This window comes from Heptranchias perlo, chromosome 16, assembly GCF_035084215.1.
Source record: "Heptranchias perlo isolate sHepPer1 chromosome 16, sHepPer1.hap1, whole genome shotgun sequence".
Taxonomy (NCBI): Eukaryota; Metazoa; Chordata; class Chondrichthyes; order Hexanchiformes; family Hexanchidae; genus Heptranchias; species Heptranchias perlo.
The window spans coordinates 65,526,044-65,538,115 of NC_090340.1; the positions used below are offsets into that span (position 1 = coordinate 65,526,044).

The window sequence follows — 12,072 nt, forward strand, 5'->3', positions numbered from 1 at the left end:
CCCCCTGCCTTTGAAAAAGCCGCGAAGCTCCTTCCCCGCTGGGGAAAAAGACTCACGTAGGTGAGTTTAATCACTCACCTCAGGCCTCCGCTGCTCCCTTTATCGACTCTCCTAGGTCCGCTCCCGCCTGTAGCTCCGCTCCGAGTGCGGGTAGGCCCTCGAGCCTGGGCCTTTAGTAGTCTCCGAGTCCCGCGCTCTCTCCGAGGTCCGCTCCCGCCTGTAGCTCCGCTCCGAGTGCGGGTAGGCCCTCGAGCCTGGGCCTTTAGTAGTCTCCGAGTCCCGCGCTCTCTCCTAGGTCCGCTCCCGCCTGTAGCTCCGCATGTATTTGCCCACTCACTCAACTCTTTGCATCTTCCTCACAATTCACAATCCCACCTAGTTTTGTGTCATCATCAAACTTGGAAATCATTGATATATATTGTGAATAGCTGGGGCCCAAGCACTGATCCCTGCGGTACCCCACTAGTCACTGCCTGCAACCCCGAAAAAGACCCGTTTGTTCCTACTCTTTGTTTCCTGTGTTAACCAATTTTCAATCCATGCCAGTATATTCCCCCCAATCCCATGTGCTTTAATTTTGCACACTAACCTCTTGTGTGGGACCTTATCAAAAGCCTTCTGAAAATCCAAATACACCACATCCACTGGTTCTCCCTTATTTATTCTGTACGGTAGCATAGTGGTTATGTTACTGGACTAATAATCCGGAGTTATGAGTTCAAATCCCACCACGGCAACTGGGGAATTTAATTTCAATTAATTAAATAAAATCTGGAATTAAAAATACTCATATCAATAATGGTGGCCATAAAACTACTGGATTGTTGTAAAAACCCATCTGGTTCACGAATGTCCTTTAGAGAAGGAAACCTGCCGTCCTTACCCGGTCTGGGCCTATATGTGACTCCAGACCCACAGCAAAGTGGTTGATTCTGAAATGGCCCAGCAAGTCACTCAGTTGTAAAATCTCACTTAAAAAAAGTCATAATAAGAATAAAACCGGACGGACTATTAGGCACCGGACACGACAAAGGCAAACCAAGCCCAGTCGACCCTGCAAAGTCCTCATCACTAACACCTGGGGACTTGTGCCAAAATTGGGAGAGCTGATGCAGCCATACTCACAGAATCATACCTTTCAGCCAATGTTCCAGACTCTTCCATCGCCATCCCTGGGTATGTTCCTGTCCCACCAGCAGGACAGACCCACCAGAGGTGGTGGTACAGTGATATACAATCAGGAAGGAGTGGCCCTGGGAGTCCTCAACATTGACATTGGGATCAGGTCAAACAGGGGTAAGGAACTCTCCTGCTGATGACCACCATACGGCCCTGATGAATCAGTCCTCCTCCATGTTGAGCAGCACTGAGGGTAACAAGGGCACAGAATGTACTCTGGACTTCAATGTCCATCACCAAGTCTGGCTTGGTAGCACCACAGCTGGCCGAGTCTTGAAGGAACAGAGCTGCCAGACTGGGCCTGCGGCAGGTGGTGAGCGAGCCAACACGAGGGAAAAACTTACTTGACCTCGTCTTCACCAATCCACCTGTTGCAGATGCATCTGTCCATGACAGTATTGGTAGGAGTGACCACCGCACAGCCCTCGGGGAGACGAAGTCCCGTCTTCGCACTGAGGACACCATCCAACGTGTTGTGTGGCACTACCATCGTGCTAAATGGGATAGATTCAGAACAGATCGAGCAGCTCAAAACTGGGCATCCATGAGGCGCTGTGGGCCATCAGCAGCAGCAGAATTGTATTCCAGCACAATCTGTAACCTCATGGCCCGGCATATTCCTCACTCTACCATTACCAACAAGCCAGGGGATCAACCCTGGTTCAATGAGGAGTGTAGAACAGCATGCCAGGAGCAGCACCAGGCGTACCTAAAAATGAGGTGCCAACCTGGTGAAGCGACAACTCAGGACGACATGCATGCTAAACAGCAGAAGCAACATGCTATAGACAGAGCTAAGCGATTCCACAACCAACGGATCAGATCAAAGCTCTGCAGTCCTGCCACATCCAGTCATGAATGGTGGTGGACAATTAAACAACTAACGGGAGGAGGAGGCTCTGTAAACATCCCCATCCTCAATGATGGCGGAGTCCAGCACGTGAGTGCAAAAGACAAGGCTGAAGCGTTTGCAACTGTCTTCAGCCAGAAGTGCCGAGTGGATGATCCATCTCGGCCTCCTCTCAATATCCCCACCATCACGGAAGCCAGTCTTCGGCCAATTCGATTCACTCCACGTGATATCAAGAAACGGCTGAGTGCACTGGATACAGCAAAGGCTATGGGCCCCGACAACATCCCGGCTGTAGTGCTGAAGACTTGTGCTCCAGAACTAGCTGCGCCTCTAGCCAAGCTGTTCCAGTACAACTACAACACTGGCATCTACCCGACAATGTGGAAAATTGCCCAGGTATGTCCTGTCCACAAAAAGCAGGACATACCTGGGCAAAGAGAGAAATCAGGAGGGCAAAAAGGGGATATGAGATTGCTTTGGCAGATCAGGCAAAGGTGAATCCAAAGAGCTTCTACAAATACATAAAGGGCAAAAGGGTAACTAGGGAGAGAGTAGGGCCTCTTAAGGATCAACAAGGTCATCTATGTGCGGAACCACAAGAAATGGGTGAGATCCTGAATGAATATTTCACATCGGTATTTACGGTTGAGAAAGGCATGGATGTTAGGGAACTTGGGGAAATAACTGGTGATGTCTTGAGGAGTGTACATATTACAGAGAGGGAGGTGCTGGAAGTCTTAACGCGCATCAAGGTAGATAAATCTCCGGGACCTGATGAAATGTATCCCAGGACGTTATGGGAGGTTAGGGAGGAAATTGCGGGTCCCCTAGCAGAGATATTTGAATCATCCACCGCTACAGGTGAGGTGCCTGAAGATTGGAGGGTAGCAAATGTTGTGCCTTTGTTTAAGAAGGGCGGCAGGGAAAAGCCTGGGAACTACAGACCGGTGAGCCTGACATCTGTAGTGGGTAAGTTGTTAGAGGGTATTCTGAGGGACAGGATCTACAGGCATTTGGAGAGGCAGGGACTGATTAGGAACAGTCAGCATGGTTTTGTGAGAGGAAAATCATGTCTCACGAATTTGATTGAGTTTTTTGAAGGGGTAACCAAGAAGATAGATGAGGGCTGTGCAGTAGACGTGGTCTACATGGACTTCAGCAAAGCATTTGACAAGGTACCGCATGGTAGGTTGTTACATAAGGTTAACTCTCATGGGATCCAAGGTGAGGTAGCCAATTGGATACAAAATTGGCTTGACGACAGAAGACAGAGGGTGGTTGTCGAGGGTTGTTTTTCAAACTGGATGCCTGTGACCAGCGGTGTGCCTCAGGGATCGGTGCTGGGTCCGCTGTTATTTGTTATTTATATTAATGATTTGGATGAGAATTTAGGAGGCATGGTTAGTAAGTTTGCAGATGACACCAAGATTGGTGGCATTGTGGACAGTGAAGAAGGTTATCTAGGATTGCAACGGGATCTTGATAAATTGGGCCAGTGGGCCGATGAATGGCAGATGGAGTTTAATTTAGATAAATGTGAGGTGATGCATTTTGGTAGATCGAATCGGGCCAGGACCTACTCCGTTAATGGTAGGGCGTTGGGGAGAGTTATAGAACAAAGAGATCTGGGAGTACAGATTCATAGCTCCTTGAAAGTGGAGTCACAGGTGGATAGGGTGGTGAAGAAGGCATTCGGCATGCTTGGTTTCATTGGTCAGAACATTGAATGCAGGAGTTGGGATGTCTTGTTGAAGTTGTACAGGGCATTGGTGAGGCCACACTTGGAATACTGTGTACAGTTCTGGTCACCCTACTATAGAAAGGATATTATTAAACTAGAAAGAGTGCAGAAAAGATTTACTAGGATGCTACCGGGACTTGATGGTTTGACTTACAGGGAGAGGTTAGACAGACTGGGTCTTTTTTCCCTGGAGAGCAGGAGGTTAAGGGGTGATCTTATCGAAGTCTATAAAATAATGAGGGGCATAGATAAGGTCGATAGTCAAAATCTTTTCCCAAAGGTAGGGGAGTCTATAACGAGGGGGCATAGATTTAAGGTGAGAGGGGAGAGATACAAAAGGGTCCAGAGGGGCAATTTTTTCACTCAAAGGGTGGTGAGTGTCTGGAACGAGCTGCCAGAGGCAGTAGTAGAGGCGGGTACAATTTTGTCTTTTAAAAAGCATTTGGACAGTTACATGGGTAAGATGGGTATAGAGGGATATGGGCCAAGTGCAGGCAATTGGGACTAGCTTAGTGGTATAAACTGGGCGACATGGACATGTTGGGCCGAAGGGCCTGTTTCCATGTTGTAACTTCTATGATTCTATGATTCTATGAAATCCAATCCGGCCAATTACCGCCCCATCAGTCTACTCTCAATCATCAGCAAAGTGATGGAAGGTGTCGTCAACAGTGCTATCAAGCGGCACTTACTTACCAATAACCTGCTGACTGATGCTCAGTTTGGGTTCTGCCAGGACCACTCGGCTCCAGACCTCATTACAGCCTTGGTCCAAACATGGACAAAAGAGCTGAATTCCAGAGGTGAGGTGAGAGTGACTGCCCTTGACATCAAGGCAGCATTTGACCGAGTGTGGCACCAAGGAGCCCCAGTAAAATTGAAGTCAATGGGAATCAGGGGGAAAACTCTCCAGTGGCTGGAGTCATACCTAGCACAAAGGAAGATGGTAGTGGTTGTTGGAGGCCAATCATCTCAGCCCCAGGGCATTGCTGCAGGAGTTCCTCAGGGCAGTGTCCTCAGCCCAACCATCTTCAGCTGCTTCATCAATGACCTTCCCTCCATCATAAGGTTGGAAATGGGGATGTTCGCTGATGATTGCACAGTGTTCAGTTCCATTCGTAACCCCTCAGATAATGAAGCAGTCCGAGCCTGCATGCAGCAAGACCTGGACAACATCCAGGCTTGGGCTGATGAGTGGCAAGTAACATTCGCGCCAGACAAGTGCCAGGCAATGCCCACCTCCAACAAGAGAGAATCTAACCACCTCCCCCTGACATTCAACGGTATTACCATCACCGAATCCCCCACCATCAACATCCTGGGGGTCACCATTGACCAGAAACTTAACTGGACCAGCCATATAAATACTGTGGCTACAAGAGCAGGTCAGAGGCTGGGTATTCTGCGGCGAGTGACTCACCTCCTGACTCCCCTAAGCCTTTCCACCATCCACAAGGCACAAGTCAGGAGTGTGATGGAATACTCTCCACTTGCCTGGATGAGTGCAGCTCCAACAACACTCAAGAAGCTCGACACCATCCAGGACAAAGCAGCCCGCTTGATTGGCACCCCATCCACCACCCTGAACATTCACTCCCTTCACCACCGGCGCACTGTGGCTGCAGTGTGTACCATCCACAGGATGCACTGCAGCAACTCGCCAAGGCTTCTTCGACAGCACCTCCCAAACCCGCGACCTCTACCACCTCGAAGGACAAGAGCAGCAGGCGCATGGGAACAACACCACCTGCACGTTCCCCTCCAAGTCACACACCATCCCGACTTGGAAATATATCGCCGTTCCTTCATCGTCGCTGGGTCAAAATCCTGGAACTCCCTTCCTAACAGCACTGTGGGAGAACCTTCACCACACGGACTGCAGCGGTTCAAGAAGGCGGCTCACCACCACCTTCTCAAGGGCAATTAGGGATGGGCAATAAATGCCGGCCTCGCCAGCGACGCCCACATCCCATGAACGAATTTTTAAAAAGTTACATCCTCAAAAATCTCCAGTAGCCGTGTAAAACATGATTTCCCTTTCATAGATCCATGTTGACTTTGTCTAATCCCATTGATATTTTCCAAGTGTTCTGTTATCACATCCTTTATAATAGACTCTAGCATTTTCCCCACTACTGATGTTCGGCTAACTGGTCTGTAATTCCCTGTTTTTTCTCTCCCTCCTTTTTTAAATAGTGGGGTTACATTTGCCACCCTCCAATCTGCAGGAACTGTTCCAGAGTCTATAATCTCTGTAAAGATGTAATTTTCATTCCATCTTTACATTTTTTTATTAATTCTCAGGATGTGGGCGTCGCTGGCAAGTCCGTCATTTGTAGCCTGTCCTGAGTTGACCCTTGATACAACTAAATGTCTCACTCGGCCACTTCAGAGGGCAGTTTGGAGTGAACCACGGTGGTGTGGGACTGGAGTCACGTGTCGGCCCAGACCGGGGAAGGACATCAGTGAACCAGTTGGGTTTTTCCGACAATCCGACAGCTTCACCGTCACTTTTACTGAGACCAGCTTTTTATTTCCAGATTTTTTAAACTGTAGTCAAATTCTCAGACTGCCCAAATGATTACAATCCCCGTGTAACTGCTCCACCGTCACCAGTCCAGCAAACAATTAACCCTTTCCTGTGGGTCAGGGCACACTCACACCAGGCACACACCATCCCCTGCACATGGCACTCCCTCCCTTTAACCCCTTGCTTGTGTTTCGCTGTTTCACTGTGCTGACACTGAGCACTGCAGTTCAAAGGACATCCTCTCTCTCCTCGTCACAGATACTGTCTGACCAGCTGAGCCTTTCCACTTCTGCTTTGATTTCAGATTCTGTTCTACATGTTTCCTTTATCTTGATTTTCGAATGATCACTACCTCCATTGTGTTTCTCCAGCCTGTGCCGATATCCCATTCTGTAAGATTCAGGATGACACACCCTTTAACGTACACAACAAATTTGACGACAACAAGTTTTACCCTGAGAAGTTCAGTCAGCTGTTCTTGGACGGTCAGTAATCAGTAACTGTGTGAATATCAATTCATGCATTAAGAATCACAGCAAATTCATCACTGTTCATCAAGTTAAACTCTGAGAAGCAGAATGAGTGGCCCGTGTCCTTCACTGGGCTGAGTGTGGAGGTTGGATGTGGGGGCAGGGTGGGGAGCAGTCCCTGGGCACTTTCATGGGAGCAGCTGTTTTCTGTCTGTCTCTCTCTCCACAGTTGCTCCGACTGTGTCAGGACACTAATATTTCAGTCTGCCTCTCACTCTCTCCCAAGCACATGTGCCGTCAGTCAATTGGTTTTCCTGGACCCTGTGAAGCTCGTCAGCTGTCAGTTAATTGGTGTCCCAGAGGCAGCCGGTCCTCACACAGACCTGCTCCGAACCACTTTGTTACTGTGGGGCTCTCTCTCCGTCTCCAATGCTCCGTCTCACCGCCACTGGGATGTGGACTGAAACCTGTGTTATTCTGCTGGCTGTGGTGGCACTTCTCCAGGTATGTACTGCGTGTTATGGTGTGCTGTGTGTGCGTGTGAACACGTGTGTGCTAAGTTGTGCATGTATGTTAAGGTGCGTGTGAACGCGTGTGAAGGAGTGTGCATGATTGTGAAAACGTGTATGTTAAGGAGTGTGAGTGTGAACACGTGTGTTAAGGAGTGTGTGTGTGAACACGTGTGTGTTGAGTGTGTATGAGGGTGAGCGCATATGTGTTACGGAGTGTGTGTGAGTGTGAACACGTGTGTGTTAAGGAGTGTGTGTGCACATGAACATGTGTGTGTTAAGGAGTGTGTGAGCATGAACACATGTGTATTAAGGAGTGTGTATGAGTGTGAATGCAAGTGTTAAGGAGTGTGTATGTGGGTGTGGATGTGTGTGAGATAAAGGAGTGTGTGTGTGAACACGTGTGTGTTAAGGAGTGTGTGTGTGTGAACACGTGTGTGTTAAGGAGTGTGTGTGTGTTGAGGGTGTGTGTGTGGGTGTTGAGTGTGTGTGTGTGTGTGTGTTGAGTGTGTGTGTGTGTTGAGTATGTGAGTGTGTTGAGGAGTGTGGGTGTGTGTTGAGTGTGTGTGTGTGTGTGTTGAGTGTGTGTGGGTGTGTGTTGAGTGTGTGTGTGTGTTGAGTGTGTGTGTGTGTGTGTTGAGTGTGTGTGTGTGTTGAGTGTGTGTGGGTGTGTGTTGAGTGTGTGTGTGTGTGTTGTGTGTGTGTGTGTGTTGAGTGTGTGTGGGTGTGTGTTGAGTGTGTGTGGGTGTGTGTTGAGTGTGTGTGGGTGTGTGTTGAGTGTGTGTGGGTGTGTGTTGAGTGTGTGTGGGTGTGTTGTGTGTGGGTGTGTGTTGAGTGTGTGTGGGTGTGTTGTGTGTGGGTGTGTGTTGAGTGTGTGTGGGTGTGTGTTGAGTGTGTGTGGGTGTGTGTTGAGTGTGTGTGGGTGTGTGTTGAGTGTGTGTGGGTGTGTAGTATGGTCTGTACTAGTGTTGGATATTAATCAGGTGATGTGGGGATGTCCCTGGCAAAGTTTGGGATTGATTGGAATCACCTGTCACGTTCACCCTCGGCCCGACTGTTCACTTCCCTGAAATATCTGTTCTGTGGGATAGAGGGTGACTTTGTGCGATGGTGTAAAACAGGTGGTAACGAGTCAGCAGTCTGGTTTACAACACTCCTGAGTTTTATTTCTACTGACTTCAATGGAAACAAGAATCGAGAGATGTAACTCAGGCTGCCGACTCGCTCGCCCCTGTTTTACACTGTCGCACAAAGTCCTGATCTACCCACTGTGTCCAAAGTAACGGCAGCTGAGAGTGAGCTCACTGTATTCTGGGACGTTGGTGCCTGAAATATCTGTGATGCAATGTCAGTTACTTTTATAAAAGTGAACTTTTCGACACGCAAACTCCCACAAACTCCAACCTCTGCTCTCTGACACAAGTTTCGAGACAGACCAAAGTCAGTCGCTGGGAATGGGCAGGAGAAGGGAATACTGCGAGAGATCAGCTTACTGAGAGCTCTGAGTAACTGAGGCACTACGGAACTGCCAGTGAATCTGTGAATCCTACTCCGCCTTACAGTCAGACTGTGAATCTGGGATCCTGCTCTGTATTAGGAACATAGGAACAGGAGGAGGCCATTCAGCCCCTCGATCCTGTTCTGCCATTCAGTTAGGTCATGGCTGTTCTGTATCTTAATTCCATTTACCCGCCTTGGTTCCATAACCCTTAAACCCCTCACCCAACAAAAATCCATCAATCTCAGTTTTGAAATTTTCAATTGACCCCCAGCCTCAAACAGCTTTTAGGAACATAGGAACAGGAGTAGGCCATTCAGCCCCTCGAGCCTGCTCCTCCATTTGATAAGATCATGGCTGATCTGTGATCTTGCTCCATATACCTGCCTTTGGCCCATATCCCTTTAAGGGAGAGAGTTCCAGATTCCCACTCCCCTTTGTGTGAAGAAGTGCTTCCTGACATCACCCCTGAACGGCCTGGCTCTAATTTTAAGGTTCTGCCCCCTTGTTCTGGACTCTCCCCACCAGAGGAAATAGTTTCTCTCTATCGACCCTATCAAATCCTTTAATCATCTTAAACCCCTCGATTAGATCACCCCTTAATCTTCAATATTCAAGACCCAGTCTCTGCAACCTGTCCTCGTAATTTAACTTTTTTGGCCCCTTTACAGTTGGAGAATGTTTAAAATTCTGCAAAAGACTCCATGTTGGGTTCTGTGGGGCACTTTATCCTCAACAGTGAATGAGCCTTTGGTCTTTGTGTTTGTCATATCCCCATAACAGGTGGATAATTAAATATCACTGCAACTAATGGAGGGCCACAGGGCTCACAGTGAGATTGCTCCTCACCATCGCTATCTACAATTTTGACGGAGGCATCAAGGGAACTCTCAATTTTGCTGATGACGTTGTGTGGGGGAGTTAGGAATGTCGAGGACATTATAGGGTGCAGGTGATCCAGGTTGACTGGAGGAATGGGTCTGTGAGTGACAACTGCCTTCAGTGTGAACCAATGCTGTGTGATGTATGTGTGATCTGGGTAATTGCAGGATCAGCAATTAAGGCTGCAGAACAGGAGGGTCGTAGTTGACAAAACATCGAGAGCCCACAACCAGAGCCTTGAGGCCACAGGAAAAGCCAGTCAGTGTGTAGCTCGCTCAGCTCAATATAAAACCAGAAATATGAGTCGTACTTTATACAGGGCCTTGGTTCAGCCACACCTCGAATTCTGTTCCCAGATTTAGTCCCCTCACAAGGCAAAGAACATCAGAGCTCTAGAGAAGGTCCAGAAGATGATAGGTGGTCTTAGGTCTCTTATCTATAGGATAGGCTGAAGGAACAGGGCATTTTTATTGAAACAGGAAGACTTTGCAGTGATATGATCGAGGTTTTTAGATTCTATTCAGGTGGATAGGGATGGGAGGACTGGGACGTCAGTATAAAACACAAAAACATAGGTTAGATACCAGGAAGTATTTTCTTCACAAAGATTCACTGACTTCTGTAATAGATTCCCACGTGCTAAGTGTGGGCTCACTACAATCCTTTGAATGGGAGCTGGCTGAATTCCTGAGACTTGAGAAAATCTCCAGTAGGAGAGGTTGGTGAGGGGGAACTGTAATTTTTGCTATGTGTTACTCGACACTCCTGGAGCTTGCTTGATTGTCTTTTGGGGTCAGAAGGGAATTTCCCAGATTTGCCGAAGTTCTTTCCTCTGTTTTATTGCCTCTCCTAGGAGATTGTATGACTGTGGGTATAGTGATGATGCCCATGGGCTGCACCGTGTCTGGATGGGCAGGTTTGGTGGACCAGTTGGTCTCTTCCTGTCCTTTTTTCATATGTTCGCAACCCAACTAACACTAATAACCAAACTAACCCAACACCAACACCAGTAACCCAACTAACACTAATAACCAAACCAACACTAACTTAACCAACACCAGTAACTTAACCAACACTAACTTAACCGACACCAGTAACACGACCAGCGACCGGCAGTGACGGAGCTGAGGGGTTTTCCCATGAACTTCACGTCACAACTGCAGATTATTCCCAGGAAGGCGGTGTGAGGCGGTGTGAGGTGAGGCAGTGTGAGGTGGTGTGAGGTGGTGTGAGGTGGTGTGAGGCGGTGTGAGGTGGTGTGAGGCGGTGTGAGGTGAGGCAGTGTGAGTTGGTGTGAGGTGGTGTGAGGTGGTGTGAGGCGGTGTGAGGCGGTGTGGGTCGGTGTGAGGTGGTGTGAGTGGGTGTGAGGCGGTGTGAGGTGGTGTGAGTGGGTGTGAGGCGGTGTGAGGTGGTGTGAGGTGGTGTGGGTCGGTGTGAGGTGGTGTGAGTGGGTGTGAGGCGGTGTGAGGCGGTGTGAGGTGGTGTGAGGCGGTGTGGGTCGGTGTGAGGTGGTGTGAGGCGGTGTGAGTGGGTGTGAGGCGGTGTGAGGTGGTGTGAGGTGGTGTGAGGCGGTGTGGGTCGGTGTGAGGTGGTGTGAGGCGGTGTGAGTGGGTGTGAGGCGGTGTGAGGTGGTGTGAGGTGGTGTGAGGCGGTGTGAGTGGGTGTGAGGCGGTGTGAGACGGTGTGAGGCGGTGTGAGGCGGTGTGAGGCGGTGTGAGGCGGTGTGAGGCGGGGTGAGGCGGTGTGAGGCGGTGTGAGGCGGTGTGAGGTGGTGTGAGGTGGTGTGAGGCGGTGTGGGGCGGTGTGAGGCGGTGTGAGGCGGTGTGGGGTGGTGTGAGGTGGTGTGAGGCGGTGTGAGGCGGTGTGAGGTGGTGTGAGGCGGTGTGAGGCGGTGTGAGTGGGTGTGAGGTGGTGTGAGGTGGTGTGAGGCGGTGTGAGTGGGTGTGAGGTGGTGTGAGGCGGTGTGAGGCGGTGTGAGTGGGTGTGAGGTGGTGTGAGGTGGTGTGAGGCGGTGTGAGGCGGTGTGGGGCGGTGTGAGGCGGTGTGAGGCGGTGTGAGGCGGTGTGAGGCGGTGTGGGTCGGTGTGAGGCGGTGTGAGGCGGTGTGGGGTGGTGTGAGGCGGTGTGAGGCGGTGTGAGGCGGTGTGGGTCGGTGTGAGTGGGTGTGAGGCGGTGTGAGGTGGTGTGAGGTGGTGTGAGGCGGTGTGAGGCGGTGTGGGGCGGTGTGAGGTGGTGTGAGTGGGTGTGAGGCGGTGTGAGGCGGTGTGAGGTGGTGTGAGGCGGTGTGAGTGGGTGTGAGGTGGTGTGAGTGGGTGTGAGGCGGTGTGAGTGGGTGTGAGGCGGTGTGAGGCGGTGTGAGTGGGTGTGAGGTGGTGTGAGGCGGTGTGAGGTGGTGTGAGTGGGTGTGAGTG

The 12,072-nt window shown here is 50.0% G+C and overlaps 1 protein-coding gene across 1 annotated transcript in view; it reads left to right on the plus strand.

The window, feature by feature from the left end:
• The first annotated feature begins 6,569 nt into the window (after positions 1-6,569).
• The window catches only part of cdh15 (cadherin 15, type 1, M-cadherin (myotubule)), a 104,963-nt gene continuing 99,460 nt past the window's right edge, over positions 6,570-12,072 (plus strand). Inside the window, 1 exon segment of the mRNA XM_067997597.1 lies at positions 6,570-6,788. Within this exon segment, the coding sequence (XP_067853698.1) occupies positions 6,645-6,788 (144 nt within the window). The 5' untranslated portion in view covers positions 6,570-6,644.